General features: G+C 42.2%; 1 protein-coding gene across 3 annotated transcripts in view; it reads left to right on the top strand.

Moving 5' to 3' along the window:
* Nucleotides 1-3,803: 3,803 nt before the first annotated feature.
* The window catches only part of DYRK3 (dual specificity tyrosine phosphorylation regulated kinase 3), a 42,023-nt gene continuing 27,113 nt past the window's right edge, over nucleotides 3,804-18,713 (top strand). For all 3 annotated transcript variants that reach the window (XR_014233352.1, XR_014233353.1, XM_082350500.1), the window contains exon 1: nucleotides 3,804-17,094. Coding sequence is in view for 1 of the 3 variants with exons in the window: in XM_082350500.1 (XP_082206626.1) it covers nucleotides 17,018-17,094 (77 nt within the window). In the remaining 2 variants the exon portion in view is untranslated. The remainder of the gene's footprint in view (nucleotides 17,095-18,713) is intronic.

Genomic DNA, 18,713 nt, shown 5'->3' with positions numbered 1-18,713 from the left:
GCTTGGGGACGGTTTGTTATGATGCACTGGATAACTAATACAGGAACCTGAGATAGCCAGTTGGTCCATGTCACTGTGATGGAAGCCACAACTGTGTACAGTCCAGCTGTTCTCCCAGGAAATCATCCTCCACTGGCTCTTTTGCTTACGATGTGGAAATTGAAAACCTAAAAGCCTAAGATTTTGAACTCACAATATAAAAGGGGGACACAGGAGGCAAAGATATGCACATCGGTTGCTTGCACTTGCAAAATAAAACCACAAGGCAAATTTGAAGAAGGCAGAGTTCCACTATGCCCAGCTCAGCACTGATATGTTGCCTGGTATTCAGGGATAGGTGGGTGCCAGCCAAGACCAGAGCACCCAGTCTGAGAACAGCTGCATCCACTTCCCAGCCAGCCTGCCCCACATGCCCTGGGAGCCCTGAGCTGCCCCCTGCTTCAGCAGGGTAAAGACTTTCTTTGTGAGTTTGATGCCCACCTGTCCTTTCTCTTTTCTTGGGACTGCTCAAACTAAATGTTCAGCTGGGCTTTTGAAAATCCCCTTTCCTCTTCATTGCCTCCCCCAAACTCACACACCCAAAAGCTAATGTAGGAACCCTCAGACACTGGCAATTGGGCAAAAAAAAGAGTTGTATAGCTGCTCAGAAGTAAAATCTTTTACATCTCAGAAAGTTACAGTTATTTCCTTGCCTGGGATAGATCTGGAAGGGACTGATCTAAGGTTTCTGTTGCAGAAACCTGTCGTTGGAAACTCTCAGAAACTAATGGACTCTGGGAAAACACCACAGATGACCTGCATTCCCAGGGACCTTTGAGCTCGGAGCTGGATGTCTGCGGTGAGGAGGAGGGAAAAGCCAAGTGCAGGGGGTGACTGAGGAGGAATGGAAGCCCTGCAGCCAGCTGTGGGCTTCTTACTGTGGCTCTAAGAGGGAAGACCAGGCAGGGGACAGGCAAAGTCTAGATGCAAAGCCCTGGGACTGAGTCAAGATGCTTCCTTAACTTCAAAGTCAGGATTTCACATAATACCAGACCCTTAGAGAAATGTTCCTTCTTAACTGATGCCTAGTGTACTTCTGGATCCTGTGATCAAACCTAGAGCTAGAACTGCCCAGATCACACAGCAGAGGCTGTAGATGAAAGAGGCCCAGGGGACAAGTGCTGTGGGTATATTGCTGAATATCACAGTTCCTCTGGTTTTGTGCTGTCCACAGCAAAGCCAAGCCCAGACAGGCTGGGTTTTGTTTATCATTTCATTTCTAGAGGACTTGAAGGCAAGAGAATTTCTAGAATCTGGGATTGGGCAATACTTCTGGAGTATGGGAAGGCTGGATGTTTAGGGGTGGATATACAGAGAGGGGAAACTCTGGGGAAGAAGGGCAGGAACATCGGCTTCATGTCTGCAAGCGTTGATGTCTGCTTCCTTTGCTTTGGAAAGAAGCAGATGAACATCTTTGCTCGGATCAGTGATGTCAGCCCAGCCTAGGGTTCAGGTCCAGCCTGCAGAGAGCCTGTAAATTAAGGGTGGGGACAGGATTTGACCCAAAAGTATCCATTACGTCTAGTCACAATGCCCCATTGCCCTGCGTATCTACCCACTCCACTGTCCCTCAGCCTACACAGGATTAATGACAGGGAAGAACACCGTGTGACAACAGAGGCAGAGACTGGAGGAATGCAGCCACCAGCCAAGGAATGCCAAGGGCTGCCAGCAGCCACCAGAAGCTAGGAGAGAGACATGGAACATAGCCTCCCTCAGAGCCTCCAGAAGGAACCAACTCTGCTGACAGTTTGATTTTAGACTTCTGGCCTCCTGAACTGTGAGAGAATAAATTTCTGTTGTTTTCAGCCACCCAATTTGTGGTAATTTGTTAACCGCAAACAAATACAAGAGAAACTAATACAAGCCCTGTGAAACTAATACAAGAGAAGTAAAAACATATGCTCACAAAAAGATCCATACACAATGTTCATAGGAACTTTATTCATAAAGAGCTCCAAACTGGAAACAGCCCAGATGTTCGCTGACAGGTGACTGGATAAACATGCTGTGCTAAATCCACCCAGTGGACTCCTACTCCTTAATAAAAAAGAATCAACAACTGAGATATGCACCCATACGGGTGAATCTCAAAAGCAACTTGTTGAGAGAAAGAAGCCAGACACTAAAGAGAACATACTGTATAATTCCATTTATATGAAGTTCAAGAACAAGCAACACTAATCTACAGTGGTTGTCTCTGGGGTGAGGTAATTAACTGGAAAGGGGCACAAGGGAACTTTCTGGGGTTATAGAAATAGTCCATATCTTGATTGGGGTGTGTGTTTCACAGGGGTGCACATTTGTGAAAACTCATCAAAATATACATTTAAGATCTGTGCATTTTAGTGGGTGTAAATTTACCTTAAAAAGTTAGTAAATAAAAAAATCCAAAAATTAAAAAAGAAAGTGGGAAACAAGATTATACGCACTTGAGTGTTTGTGTTTCAGGGGAAAAGGTGGGAGAGGGGAGTTACTTAGGGTGATTTTTCCAAGACCAGATTTCAAGTCTAATCCAAAGTAGTTCAGATAAAGATTTTATTCCCTACCTGTAGGGTTGCCAGATTTAGCAAACAAAAATAGAAGGTGCCCAGTTAAATTTGAATTTCAAATGAAAAATGAATAATTTTTTGTATCAGTGTGTCCCAAATATTGCATAAGACATACTCATACCCTACCTATGTATTGGGTCATATGGCGGGAATATGCTGATGACCTGTGAGGTCCAGCCCAGGAAAGGCAGGTAAAGCCAGAGAAAAAAGGAGTATTTAGGAAAAGTGAATGAAAAGTGTTCAATTCCTATGGTAGGTATAAATTCAATGACTATGAGCTGAGAACTGATTCTTGGTGTCTGAAAAACAAAAGAGGGCAGGGGAAAGAGGGGCTAGGGCATGGGGATTTTGGTGTGTGGATGAAAACCTATATCCTCTGTACACCTAGCAAAGGGCCTTGCCTACAAAAGACACTTGATAAACTCTGATTTTGGTGTACACACTGGAGAACAGGAAGCAGAAACTATGGGTTTGAGATCACATTCATGTTTATGGTATTTCCTGGAATGCTTAGGCAGTCTACAAATAAAGCTATTTGTTTAAAAAAAGACCGTATGAGGGAAGAGGATGCCTTGCTTTCTAATCATCAAATCCCAGGGAAAATGAAAGCATTCTCATTGCTCTTTTAGAGATCAGTTTCAAAAGTCAAATTTCCTTTCCATTACTCTTCAGTTCTCAGGACCATGCTATTTCTGGGAACGCTTGATATGAGGACATATTGCTCTTATTTCAGTAAGGATTTTTTTTTTTTTTGGCCACACAGTGCAGCTTGCAGGATCTTAGTTCCCAGACCAGGGATCAAACCCGGCCCTAGCAGTGAAAGCGCTGAGCCCTAACCCTGGACCACCAGGGAATTCCCCCAGTGAGCCTTCTTGAACTTCATGCTCAGTAGGGTGAAGGACCACAAACCAGAATATAGGTGGCATTTTCTAAAGATATCTTTTTCCTTATTGAAAGCTGTGATTTCCTAATTCACTAGTGCTTTCTGAATCCAAGAAGGGCAGCAGACGTAAAAGACTCAGGGGAGGGAGCAACCCCTGGGGCTTTGGACAATGGAGAAACCCACCAGGAGCTCTGGAAGCCTGAAGAAAAGTATTACCACTTTCCAGAGCCCATTGGCAGCATGCTTCCTGCTCTCTGTGGCTCTTTGAGGGGGCTCAGTCCAGAAGGACTGTGTTTCTTCATGAGCAAGACCAGGCTTTCGTCTTAAAAAGCAAACAAACAAAAGTGAAGACTCCCAGCATCAGGGTGACCAGCAAGTACAATTTTGAAGGGAGTAGTGGATATTAAGACAGATTTCCATTTATCAGGAAGTGGTTTCTAAAATTCTGGTGACATTGACATCTTTGCTGAGAGCCTGCTATATGCCAGGCACTGTACTTGATGTGGGGAATATGAAGATTATCAATAAAACAAAGTTCCCGTCTCAGGGAGTGAGACAGACCCATGCACACATCATTATAATCAGGGCCAGTGGAAATACCCGGATTTCCCTCAAACCCAGATATGTGCTTATTTGTTTAGAGGCGAGAGGGACTGAGCTGGTCAGGGAAAAGGGCAGAGAAGAACAGCTTTCAGACCTAAAATCCCTGCAGACAACTGGACTCCTTACCAAGAAATTCTTGATCACTATATCTGGTGAAATGGAGGATAGGCAGAAATTGATATTTTTCAAAAGCACCCATATCATTTATCTATTGCAGCACCCCAAAACTTAATGGCTTAAAATAACAATACCTATTTGCTCACAGTTCTCAAGGGGCTGCTGACTTGGTTCTTCTGTTAGCTTTGCTTGGGATCCTCATGTGGCTGCTGCCACGTGGCAACTCATCTCCTGTCTCAAGTGCTAGCAGTTGATGTTGGCTGAGGATTCTCCACCAATCTAGCTGAGACTTGTCCATATGGTGGCAGCAGCTAAGAGAGAGAGAGAGAGAAAGAGAGAAACTGTGAGGTCTCTGAGGCCTAAACTCATGATCACACAAGAACAATTCCATCACATTCTATTGGTCAAAGCAAGTCACATGGCTAGCCAAAGTCAGGAACTGGGAAACTAATCTCCACCACCTAATGGGAGTAGCTGCAAAGAATATGTGGCCGTGTTGAATCTACCACAGTACCCAAGCTTCTTAAGCTTTAATGTAACAAATACCACAAACTTAATGGATTAAAACAACACAGATTTAATATCTTACAATTCTGGAGGTCAGAAGTCCTAAAATCAATTTGTTGGCAGAGCTGTGTTCTTTCTGGAGGCGCTAGGGGAGAATCTGTTTCCTTACTTTTTTCAGCTTCTAGAAGCCACCTTCATTCCTTGTTCTGCAGCCCTCTCCTCAAGCTTTAAGACCAAAACCAAGCATCAGATCTCCCCACCTCCCCGACTTCTGCTTCCATTGTCACATCTTCTTCTCTGACCCTCCTGCCTCCCTCTTCCATTTTATAAAGACGCTTATGGTTACACTGGGCCCATCCTGATAATTTAAGATAATCTCCCTAATTTAAGATCCTTAATCACATTGCAAAGTCCCTTTTTGCCATATAAGGTGACATACTGACAGGTTCTGGGGATTAGGGCATGGACATCTTTGGAGGATGATTATTCTGTCTACCACATTTGGGAATCTTAGATCAAGGGAAACTGTCACATAATTCAAAGGATCCAGTGATCTAGTCTGGGTTACCCTTACAGGTTCTGGGTGCTCAGGCAGCGTACAGGCAGTCAAAGGACTGGGCTCTATTTTTTTTTTAAATATTTATTTGTTTATTTGGCTGCACCGGGTCTTAGTTGTGGCACGCGGGATCTTCGTTGCCTCATGCAGGATCTTCATTGTGGTGTGCAGGATCTTTTAGTTGCAGCATGTGGAATCTAGTTCCCTGACCAGGGATTGAACCCGGGCCCCCTGCATTGGGAGCGTGGAGTCTTAACCACTGGACCACCAGGGAAGCCCCAGGACTGGGCTTTAGATTCAAGTGGACCAAGGTTTGAATTCCAGTTCACCACTGTCAACTGAAAAAAAGTATACAACGTGAGAGTTGTGATTAAGTTTTATTTGGGGCAAAATGAAGACTATATCCCAAGAGACAGCCTCTGAGATAACTCTGAGGAACTGCTCTGAAGAAGTAAGGGGGGAGGTCAGTATATATGTGATTTTGGTGAAGGAGGATACATGCAATCAAGCACACATTTTGGTAGAGGGTTGCTGCTAGTCACAAGGAACAAATGTCTCCATTAATGATTTTAGTGCTTTTCTAGATACAAGAAGATGCAAGAAATTGGGCTCGTAAAATCCTCTCCTAAAAATATCTATCTGAAGGCCTGTTCTGCCAGTTTTTCCCAGAGCACAGAGTGCCTCATCCCTGATCTCTCCCCTGAACTCCTTTCAGGGTGTGTTGAAGGTCAGCCACTGCAGTGGCTAGTGACTTCATTCTTGTGGTGCCAGATGGCAAGTGACAATTTTTAGTTGTCACTGCCCAATCATGGTCATAAATTCGACCATGGTTTGGGAGGCACTTCATGACCATTTTGTCCCAAAATGCTAGGACATTCCTGCATCAGGTGAGGATTTCATCGATAGGCAACTCAATGTGCTGTTACTGGACTAGGCCCTATTAACAGTAGCCAAAAGTCTCTGGACCACAAGACAGTCTTACTAGTCTGTTATGGTCCAGGAAGTGATTCCCTCTTGTTGCCTTTTCCCATATCTAGAGTTACACTATTACAATCATTGATCTGATATAGAACTATATATCTGGTCAACTGCTTCAAGTTCACCTAGTCATCATTTTATCAAAGGCTCAGTCACACATTTGATAATGCAAAAAACAACAATTTTACGGCTTCCCTGGTGGCACAGTGGTTAAGAATCCACCTGCCAATGCAGGGCACACGGGTTCGAGCCCTGGTCTGGGAAGATCCCACATGCCACGGAGCAACTAAGCCTGTGCACCACAACTACTGAGCCTGCGCTCTAGAGCCTGCGAGCCACAACTACTGAGCCCGCGTGCCACAACTACTGAAGCCTGTGCACCTCAACAAGAGAAGCCACCGCAATGAGAAGCCTGTGCACTGCAATGAAGAGTAGCCCCTGCTCGCTGCAACTAGAGAAAGCCTGCGAGCAGTGACGAAGACCCAACACAGCCAAAAATAAATAAATTAAATAAATAAATTTATTTAAAAAATACACAATTTTGTAAAACAGGCAAGATACAAATGATATAGCTAGTAGTATTAGTAAGGTTATAAATAAGAATTTAAGCCTAGAACTTCTATTAGGTGCAGCCCAGTATATCCCCAGGTCATCTGACTTAGTCTGTTCTATACCAATTCTTATCTTTAAAGGAAATTATATATTGGTATTGTTTATAAGGCACCCGACCCAATTTCCTACTGTTATTAGCTGGTTATCCTTAGTATGATTTAATATACTAAAGGAGCCTTTAAACTTGAGCATAGCCTGGTGTTAGCCACATAGATACATACCATAACTGTGGGATGTTTCCTTGTCATAAACAGGAGGGTATGGTTTTTGACTGAGATTCAGCTTGGTGTTCTGAGTGAGCTTGAGTGACCCTAAAAGAAAATTCATATTTATGGTCAGAGTCGGAGCAAGTATTATTAATTGGCCAGGTGAGGGATCCCACCTAGTGATATCAATAGTGGCCTAAAGAGAACTATAATTTCTTTCTTCTAGAATAAATTTCCTAAGGGCTATCCAATTAGAGCCTTGGAGTGGAGAAATCCACCAAAGTAACCCAGAAGAACTGGATATAGGTAATTAGCCATAAAGCCAACAATTGGATTAACTTTAAACTCAGTATAAGATTGTGAAATACATTCAGTTCATAAGCAAAGTTGTGAGCAATTATCAAAGTAATTGGTATACAGGCCTGGTCCAGCATCTTGGGTCAGATGTCTATTTCAGATGTCATCTTCTTCTCATCCTAGTCTGGAAGTTTCTCCTCTGTTTGAGTCTTGTTTTAAGGTGATTTTAAGGTCAGCAATCCTCTCTATGGGCCAGTCCAGTACAGGGGCCCTTTCTAAGTGGAAACGTTAATCCAAGAGTCAATTCCCTTCAGTTTCGCTGTGCATGAGCTAGTTAAGAGTACCTGATAAGGGTCTTTCCATCTAGGTTGGAGATAGTCCTTTAAATGATGTCTTTTCCAGTATGCATAATCCCTGGCTACAGTTCATGAGGCATCTGATCCTCATCCAAAGATAGATTACTGAGATAAACTTCAGAAACAAATTAGAGTGTCCTTTTAATAATTCAATTAAACTTTACAATAATATAACATAATAGCAAGAAGCTGAATCGGAAGTGAGGCTTAGGCAGTAAATACAGACCTCAATTAACAAAACTAGAATTTAATATCCACTAAAACATAAACTTTTTCTCTCTAAAATTACCCTCATTTTTACCAAATATAGCCAAATTAAGATTAATTTGTTTGCATATTAAGTCTAATTTTAATAAACTTGGCCTGATTACTTAGGTAAGTGTAATTGATCATATAGCGTCTTTTATATTGGCTGTTGGGAACTTTTCATAAGGAGTCTCGGACTGAATTTTTTTTTTTTTAAAAACCCTCTCAGGGACTTCCCTGGTGGTCCAGTGGTAAGAAATCCGCCTTCCAATGCAGGGGACACGGGTTTGATCCCTGGTTGGGGAACTAAGATCCCACATGCCACAGGGCAACTAAGCCCGTGCACCACAACTACTGAGCCTGTGCGCCACAACTAGAGAGAGAAAGCCCACGCACCACAACTAGAGAGAAGCCTGCATGCTGCAACTAGAAAAAAGCCCTTGTGCTGCAACGAAGACCCAGTACAGCCAAAAAAATAAAGAAAATAAATAAATAAAATAAAGTAAATAAATATTAAAAAAAAAAAAAAAGTCCTCAAGGGCAAGGAAAGCAATGCCAAAGGCTTGTCACAGATTTTGCCTTACAGATTTGGGTGAATTCCTCCCTTTTCAAGATCCCCACAATATCACCAACCAGGAGGTTGCCTTCCTTATTTACCTGATAAGGCTACTGGGAACATATGAGTTTCCAATTTCTGGAGGAATCAGGTAGACAGAAAAGATAAAAGTTTCAATTCTGTTTACAGAGGTATAACTTACCAAATTGCTGTAAGTCATAATTAGCTTGAAGGAAGGGTCTGCTTATATCTGGAAAACAGATTAAAAGCCAGTAATGTTTTAGACAGAAACCATAAAAATTGTAACCACATTCATCAGTTCACTCAGTCCTATGTAACTAATCGTTTCTGTTAATAGTTTCATGAAGCCATCCGGTTTTCCACTAGAATTTTTAAATTTCTTACCCAGTTCAGCAGTATGATCTGAAAGTTATCAGAAACCTGTACTTGTCAAAAAGACCTTGCTATGAATCTTCTTGAAGAGGAAGCATTTTTGCAAAGGCATAAATGTAAGACAGTAACTGTCTATGAACGACAAAAGACTTAAGATGGCACAGTTAAAGACCTGATTACAATGCTATTGACAAAGAAACTTGGTTACTCCTGTGACATTTTAAGATAATAACCAGAATTATGACTGATAAATTTTACCAGGACATACCAGATTTTTAGAAAGTTTAGGTAATTTCTAGACTATGTATATTAATAATATTTACCCATACAATACAACCTAAGAAGATTTATTACTCATTTGACAATAGTTCCCATGTAATTTAACATACCAAATGAACCTAATTAGTTTAATACCTCTCTTTGGGATGTTTCAGGGAGCCCTTTGAAGCTAGCTAGAGGTCAAAGTTAGCTAGAGGTCAAAGGAACTTCATTAGAATTTGATTTGGGAACTTTGTCAAAAAATATCAAAAAGGTTTTAAAACTCTTGGTCAAATAGGATCATAGGTCACTGTGAAACAATGCTTATCCACTTAACCAAAGTGACAAAAATATTTCAAAGGCAATTACAGACAGTTATAACATATTACCGGTTAAAGGTAAAAGAAACTTTACAATCTGTTATCAAAAGTGGATCAATATTCTAAGAAAACTTTGTCATCTTAACAGAGAAAAACCAAATTCAGGTTTTGCACCAGCTTATTTCTAAAATTCATTTACTCAGTTATTTATTTATTCTAAACTTAGCCAATCCTGACCATGCACAGAACTCTTTTCTCAGGATTCCGTTTCCATAAACCTTCTGTAACTTTCTGTATCCATACTAGTTTGTCCCTTATTTTTTTCCCATCCATAAACAACCAGCTCTAGGACAAAATTACTTTTTTTTCCCTTAACAAAATGCAATTCCATTCCTCATACCTTCTTTTACTGAAAACATACATCCTACTTTGCTACTATATGCTGAAATGTTTCCTTTATTATTTCTAGTAGCTTTAATTACATACTTAAATTAGAATTCACAACTCTTAAAACCTTACTTTCTAGTGAAGACTAAGAAGTACGCAATTATGAACTGTTGTTTACATTTTCCTTCTGTAGATTGGCAAACATAAATACCAGTAATAATTTCTAAAAAACATGTTTTTTTGTAGAAAATATCTCAGCGTGGCACCAGACATGTTTATTAATAGTACTTAATGCCTTTAGTTTCCCTGTAAAAGGAAGCCAGTGTTCAGTAACTAATGTTTCATTATCTTATTTTATTTGGGAATTACCTAGTCATTCAATAAACTTCCATCATTTAACTTAATTTAGTACAACTCTAAAATTTAAAGTTGCCAAGTATATGGAGAGAATATTTTTAAGTAGATATTCCTAAAACAATTTTCGTAAAGAGTTCACCCAAAACCTCTTTTCTCATTTACATTTAATTTACTAATAAAAAATTTCATTATACCAAGTTATTTTTCTTGTGGACAAATTTGCAACAGATATAATAAGATCTTATTTGACTTTTATTAAACCTAGGTACAATAAAAGTATACTTAATGTTGATGACTCTAAGACATGTCTGTATTAATTAAATCTACAAACAAACCTTAATACCAGGTATTAATTTAATGCTGAATATTTCCCAGTTCACATGCACTTGAAATTCATACTGGATAGTTTCCTTTTATATTTCTGAGAATTTTTATAAATGCTTAATTTCCTTTAAGCCAATTAAGTGGAGCTCATTTACAAATTAATTTTGATAATACCATCCAAAGGTAAAGACATATGTGCACACATAGACATATAGACAGATACAATCAGAGATCTCATAGTTTTATTTTAAAACTTAGTCATGAATCAGGTGTTACAATATAAAACTCACTAGTTTATAACAGTTAGAATAAGTCAAATTTCAAAAGGCCTCTTTCCTCCCTTTTTTTCTTCTCAGTCTCTGGAATTAGAGATGGTCTAGATAACTGTTCCTGAGAGCCCTGGTCTCAAGGCACAGGGAGAGAAAAGCATGTTCTCCTAGAAGGACCTGTTCCCTCAAGGGTCAGAATTCTGAAAAGATGTTTTATTAAGTCAGCTTTCTCTAACAACTGAATATGCAATAAAAGAGCCCATATTGGCTATTTTCAGGGCAAAGATTTCCTTTAATTCCAAATAAGTAAGTACTTGTAAATATAAGTTTTGTACATACATAAACCTGGCGGGGGTGTTAGTCAGAGGCTGGCTTTCTGATGCTCCTCATTTCTCTGTTTGAGAGGCTCTATTTCCCATTTTAAAGTTGAATTTGTCAGGGGTAAAACTTACTAATGAAATTGTGTGGTGGGCCAGTGTGCTGCTTGTGAGCTTAACTCCTCTACGCATCACCCTAGAGTCGTTTCAGCCCTCTTATATGGCTCAGTTTCACCCTTCGGTGGTCTAAGACCACTGTGAGTGCTCAGATCACTGAATGACCAATTCTTATACATGATTCCTGGATGAGCAAGTCTTTTAATTAATGTGTGGATTTCCCTGTGGGACCATTGCACGGTATGAGGACTCTGCCTCCACCACTCCCATACATATCTCAGTTGCCTGAGAAAGCTCTAACTGACCAGGAGGGGTCTTGTCCCTCTTCTTTGGAGCAAAGCTCTCATGTAATATCTTCACTTTTATCCTGACAAATTCTATTAAGGCAGCCAAATTGAGGAAAAGAGTCAGATCAGCTTCTTACCAAACTACTCAGCCCAGACCGCTCAGTGTCTTTAAACTGAGCAAACCCCATTGTTTTTCAACCAGCCCCCCCTGCCCCCGGAATCTTTCAACAAGGGGTCCAGGTACCTGTTATACACTGCCAAATAAAACTCAGGATCATCAACCAATACAGGAGATCCAAGAACCAGGAGAGACTCACCCAAACTTGTCTGGACTCTCCAAGGAGGTGGATGGGCACAAGAGGTCTCTGCTGGTATCAGTGTTCCAGTTCCTCCTAGAGTTCAGGTAAAGGAGAGAAGTCTGCTCTGTGTCCCTTCATGGTCGCCAAAACTGTCGACTGGAAAAATATGCACAACATGAGAGTTGTGAGTTAAGTTTTATTTGGGGCGAATGAGGACTACAGCCCAGAAGACAGCCTCTCAGATAACTCTGATGAACTGCTCTGAAGAGGTAAGGGTGGAGGTCAGTATATATGTGATTTTAGTGAAGAGGGATACATGCAGTCAAGCACACATTTTGGCAGAAGGTTGTTGCTAGTCATGAGGAGCAGATGTCTCCATTTATGATTTTAGTGATTCTCTAGATATGAGAAGATGCAAGAAACTGGGCTCATAAAATCTTCTGAAAATATCCAACTATCTGAAGGCCTGTTCTGCCAATTTTTCCCAGAGCACAGAATGCCTCATTCCTGATCTCTACCCTAAACTCCTTTCAGGGTGTGTTGAAGGTCAACAACTGCAGTGGCTTGAGACTTCATTTTTGTAGTCCCAGATGGCAAGTGACAATTTTTAGTTGGCACCACACACCAGCTGGGTAAACTTGGACAAGTTGTTAATCTTTGAGAATGTTTTCTGAATTGTAAAATAGGGATAATACCTATCTCACAGGACTGTTATAAGTTTTAAATGAGAAAATATATGTAAAGCACTTCTGATGGTACCTGGAACATAATAGACTTAATAAATGGTAATTAGGGACTTCCCTGGTGGTCCAGCGGGTAAGACTCTGCGCTCCCAATGCAGGGGGCCGGGTTCTATCCCTGGTCAGGGAACTAGATCCTGCACGCACACTGCAACTAAAAGTCTGCATGCCGTAACTAAAGATCCTACATGCCTCAACGAAGATCCTGCGTGCCGCAACTAAGACTCGGTGCAGCCAAAATAAATAAATAAATATATTTTTTAAAAATGGTAATTATATTAGAAAGAGTCCTGGTTAGGTTTTAAAACTTCAGAAACGTAGTTTCATATGGCCCCTCAGGACTGTCGGTGGAACTGGTCATGCTGACTTGGGAAGAGTAAGTGAGAAGAAGTGACAGATATTTTGGGAAAAGATAAATATTTCTGGGGTTAGGAATTAATAAGGACAAACTTCAGGATTTAGGAGATATAGAACCAAGTGTCTACAGTATTGGAAGAAGCATAGGGATTTTATTGGTTTTGTTGTTGTTGTTTTCAAGATTCAGAAGCATTAATGGGGCAACTTTCAAAGCTTGGGGAAGAGAGAGAGAGGGAAGAAGTACAAGAAGTGAAACCTTGCAGGACCCTGTGGGGCCCTCCCAGGTATAAATCCTTTCCATGTGCCCTGTTTCTTATCTGTAGGAAATAGTCTTCATTCAGCCTCCTTGACCTTTCCTGAGTTCCAAAGGGCAGATTCAAACAGTTGCTTATCAGGGAAGGGAGGGATTGCAGAAAGAAAGGAGGAGAAATCAAGAAACAGTAGTGCAGCATGGGGCAGGTTCCTGGTTCCTCTTCAAGGAATATACATAACAATAGATGTTTGAGTTCTTCTGCAGGAATTAAGGCCCCCTCCCAGGTGGAGGATGGTAACTTCAGGCTAAGCACTAGATTCTGGGAACACCACCCTGTTACCTCACCACCAACTAATCAGAAGTCTGTACAAGGTAGAAGATAATGAAGACTCTGACCCCCTCCCCAAATGATTCTCCTTTTAAAAACTTTCATGGTCCAGCAGAATCTCTGGAGTTGGTTTTTGGACACAAGTCTGCCTTCTCCCCAGGTTGCCAGCCTCCTGAATAAAGCAACCTTTCCTTTCCAACCAACACTTGCCTCTCAAGTATGGGCTTTCGAGTGGTGAACAGCTGAACCTGAGTTTGGTAACAGAAGTCCATGAGGTTCAGAAGAGAGACAGCTTTCTGAAACTTCAGAAAAATGACATGGTTTTAGTGTTTCAGTGAGTTAAATCTCTGTTTCTGAAAATAGCTATACGTGTTTCTGGAGCTCAGGTGAACTTGAGGTCGACATAGCTTGGGGAAAATGGTGAGTTTCATAGGTTCTCTCTAAATGATTTTTTAAAATGCATTCCAATTTTGTGATTAATATGATATACTATGCATTATGGCACATCATGCTGCAAAGAATAATTTATAGCTATTGAAAAGAATTTAAACTTAACCCACCAACAGGTGTTTCATCACAAAATTCCAGGTGCATGTGGCCATAGGAATATTTTCTTAATCTATACATTTGAAACTGTTATAATCACATTCTGAATGTTCTGATGATTTTTGAAGGTCCTAGAATAGTTCCATTTTTCATGTTCATTTTTTAGGGTCTCCTTATTTTGCAGATGTTTTAGAACTGGCTTCAACAAGCAAGCAGGTATCTTATATGATATTTGGCTAATCCACGATAGGTAAATCTGGCTTTAGCTGCACTGAGAGAGACAATGGAAATTTTGAACTACTCTTGAGTGGGGCAAGGGAGCATAAGTAGATAGGGTAGGGGACCCTTGGAGAAAAAGAACCAGGCGTGGCTTTCTTGACAGAAGCCATTTTGTGATCTAAGCCTGGCCACAATGCTTGCCCTTGAACAGGTCTCAGTAATTAATGATCTTAAGGGAAGAAAAGAATGCAGAAACATTGCCTGTTATTAGGCAAGAGAAGTTCTAAAGAGTCCCAGTTCTTTTTCAATGGCAAAGATTAGCCTGAAGTGCTCAGCTACCAGATCAACTGGAACCTAAGGGGTAATGATGTTGACATTTTATGAACTTCATGACTTCAATCAACTGAAGCTTTAACTCTGTCAACCACCCAAGCCCTTTCATGAATATGCTTAAAACTTCTCCAGTTTTACAGTTCTGGGAGACACTGCTTTGGGAAAGATCCCCAGGGTTCTCCCTACTTGCTGCAAGTAATAAATCCTTCCTTCTCTCACTCTTTGACTTCTTGCGTCTTTTGGCTCAACACCCACCAAGAGGCAAACCCAGTTTTTTGGTAATGGGAAGGGAAGAAAGGGCGTAAATGATGTAGAAGCTGCTCAGGAGCTGGAGCGCACAGGGTAGCAGTTCAGCTGGGGTGTGGAGGCTCCTGCTAGATCCCTCATTGGGCTTTAATCCAGCCACACTGTTATGAAACAGGGGCTCTTTGAAGAAATTACTTGGGTCACTAAGGTCAGGGACTCATGAAGTGCCAGCACCCTCACAATCCTCCCTCCCGTGACCTTGGGATCAATAGCCTAAAGACAAAGGAGGCCTCTGTGCTTCCCACCTCAGGGGCAGGAAGGGGAGCAGGATGCTTCAAGGTGGCTTACCTAGCTATGTCTTAAAACAGACTTGGAGAGAGCAGTGATTCAGAAGGAGGTAACAAAACTTGTGGGGGCAAGTCCTATCGAAATGTGGTCTGAGGGGTCCACATAAGTACTAAGAACAATGATTATTTAATACAATTTTGCAACCTTAGAGCTGGAAAGGACCTCAGCAACAATCTAGTCCAAACCTTTCGCTGCCATGGAACTCTTCCTTCAAACAAAATCTTCCATAGGAGTCTAAGTACAAACCCACATGAAAGCAGGATTGTTCTGGTTGGGGAAGGGTGGGGGAGGGGCTGGGCGAGGTTAGGAAAAAAAAGCTTATTCATAAGATTAGAAAAAAATTTTAAATCATCGTGGAAGAAAATCTTTGAATTTATATTTGTATCATAGGCTAAAGAAAACATTGATTGCAAAGAGTAAAGTTCCCCAAACTGACACATTATTAATTTATAAAGTGAAGAGCCTTTGGATTTTAAGGGCATTTTTACTAAAGCCATGAGAACAGGGACTATGACTTTTAGTCACACGGAAATGAGCCTTGGATGGAAATTTTCAGGTTTACGGACTATACTCTGCAGGCTTGGGGCAATGAGTCCCCAAGCCCCACCAGGTGGCGCCCGTGTTCGGCATTTCCATAACATTTAGTTCTCTCCTCAAGGGTCAGACAGCCTGCCTCGTGTTTTGTAGGTTTAGATAATCCGACTGGCTGTTACGCTCAAGAGAACACTTGTGTGTTCTTCTGTTTTAACCTCCTGCCCTTTCACTTTCGTTCCACCTATCCAAATCCGCTTAACCTTGGTGTTGCCGAGGCATCTTAACTTTTCAGAAAAGTAAAGGGAAAAACCCCACCCATTCCAAGGAAGAAGACAGGAAGAGCCTTCTTTCCAGGGGGTCTGGTGCAGCAGGAGAAAGGCTGGGAATTTGGAGACATTTAGTTCAGGCTTCGCCAACCACATGATCTCCTCTGGCCTCAGTTTCCTCATCCTTAAAATGGCTCTGAGCCCTACCATCCGTGGCATCTCATTGCAGGGGAGTCAGACATACCTCAGCTTAAATTCCGGATCCTAGTTAAATCTATATAAAAGAGGGATATCATCTGGTATGGTTACCGAGGTTAAATGAAAATATTCGTGGCGCCGGTGGTGTCACAAAATGGGTTTATTATTATTGGTTTCCTTTGTTAACTCATTACCCTCCGGAGGGACACCCCTCAGTGGAGAAGTCTGAGAAATTACCCATGTCTTTCGTTCTTATTTTATTAATATTCAAGGGAGGTTTTAGAATTCTAGGCTGCAACTTGCTAAGAGATAGCTGACCGTGAGGTGCCGGCTGCCACTTCTGAGGCAGAAATCGGGGGCTGCTATTTCACAAACCCTCCATCAGGGCCTTTCTCCCTCCCCAGCCGCGGCCCTCAGGCCTCAGCCAGCGACCAGAGAACCTCAGGCGGCGGGTTCCGAGCCTCCCGCCTCCCACCTTCCGGAGCCAGCGAGAGCTTCCGAGACACGCGCCGCTCAATGGGGAGAGGCCTCGGCCCCGCCCCTGTGCGTGACCGCGTAGTTGCGCAGAGGCGTTTCCCGGGGCGTGCCGCGGTTGCTAGGCGACCACACCACTCCCCTTCCCGCCCCTGCTGCTCCTCTGGCTGTTCTCGACCCCAGCCAGTCCCGAGCGAACGCGCGCGGAGCTGCAGTGTCTGGAAGAGAGTTACCGAGGGAACGTCGCGGCCCGGGAGGCAGCCGCCCCAGGGCAGGTGGACACTGCTTGCCTGACCGTCCAACCGCCGCCCCTCCCTCCGGGGGGTCCCGAGCTGACGGATGGGAGGCACAGCTCGCGGGCCCGGGCGGAAGGATGCGGGGCCACCAGGAGCCGGACTCCCGCCCCAGCAGCGGAGGTAACGGCGCCGGGGGATAACGGGCTGGGGCGCCCGAGTGAGCCGCTGCAGCTGGCAGGCGAGGTCGGGGGGCGTGGATGGACTGGGCTGGAGGTTGAGCGAGCCCCCAAGCAGGAAGGACGAGGGAAGGGGTCTGACTCCCTCCCGGGACTGGCCCACCCTCTTCCTCTCCATCAGCTCCCCTCCCCCCAGCCCAGCACGGGAGGGGGCTTGAGCAGAGTTAGGGAAAGAAGAATTCCCACCCTGGAGATTATTTCTGAAGTCCTAGATCGGGGGTATATGGTAAGGAACTCTGAGAAGCTGGGATTTTTTGTGGGGCTTTTTAGCAAACTGGGGGAGACAGGGAGCAATACCTTTTCAAAGAAGCCCTGTTGCTCAGAGCAGATAACCAAGGGCTTTGCCGTGAGGGGTGTAGGTGAGGGGCTCTGCTGAGTAGGGCTTTCTGTGGATCATGTTTTGAGAGATTCTGCACCTTGCATTGTATTTTACACCTTAATGGAGAGTAGGGACCACCTGCCCACTTCATTTGCATGGAGACTACCTTTGGGTAATTTCCTTTGGCTATTTATAGGAAATCTTGTAGGTCTTCAGTCTGTCTTTTTCTCTGTAAATGTGGACGTCTGTCCCATTTTGTTTGTTTTATTCATGCTGTTGGCAAAGAATCAGTCACATCCAGAATTTTTGGTTCTTGTCAATGAAGCAGTTTCCGTTAAAGGTGTAATTTTATCAGAATGTAAGCATGTTTTTTAAAAAGAGAACATTCCAAAAATATTTGTAGTGGGTTTTCTGTTTGGTTTTTGTTTTTCGTTTTTTTTTTTCTCTTTGTATTCCTATAACACATCGATTAAGAAAACTCTAGAACTAATTTTACAAAACAGTTTTTATAAGCCACTAAAATATTCCAGCATCGTTTTAAAGATTAAAAAAAATTCTTCCCTTGCAGCTGGGTCATTATCATTGTATTCACAGTATATCATGTAAAAATGATACAATGAAATGCTGATGTGTGTTACTGGGAAATCCATGTTCTTGGTGGCAGATGAAATACATTATTCAGGGCCATCTTGTGGATTAAATAAATCCTCTCCATCTTTTGTGTTCCCTTACAGCGGTGGAGGCACAGTGTTAAAGAGCAGAGAAATGATCATTTGGCATTTAGCTTCCACCATCCACCAGAAAATTAAGTGGGTAAAGACGTGAAATCCAGTACATTTTGTAATTTAGAGAATCACTGTAGTATTTGCTGTAGAATTCACTGTATTTTTCTACAAGTTAGATAGATGTTAAGTAGGAAAGTAAATAAATAAATAAAGAGAAAACAGCCCTAAGAAGGCCTTTTATTTCTTGCTTATGAGACCCAGAAGTGCGTAGACTGGAACTACTCTTCCATTTACAACATGTGGCCAACGGCTCAGAGAGGAAGGTAGAGTAGCCAGTGGTAGAGCTGAGATTAGAATCCAAGTCTCCTACTTGAAAATACAGTTCTCTGTCTTGTTTGTTTGTTCTGGTTAGCTTTTAGGCTTCAGATTTCAACTAGTGTTCGTTTTCAAGTAGTAAGTTAAATGAGATTCTTTTGATAGTCCCTATTGTTAACAACATTCAGAAAGTAAGACTTACTT

This window comes from Balaenoptera borealis (genome assembly GCF_965194805.1).
Source record: "Balaenoptera borealis genome assembly, chromosome: 1".
NCBI classification, from domain to species: Eukaryota; Metazoa; Chordata; class Mammalia; order Artiodactyla; family Balaenopteridae; genus Balaenoptera; species Balaenoptera borealis.
This window is presented reverse-complemented; position numbering and strand designations above follow the sequence as displayed.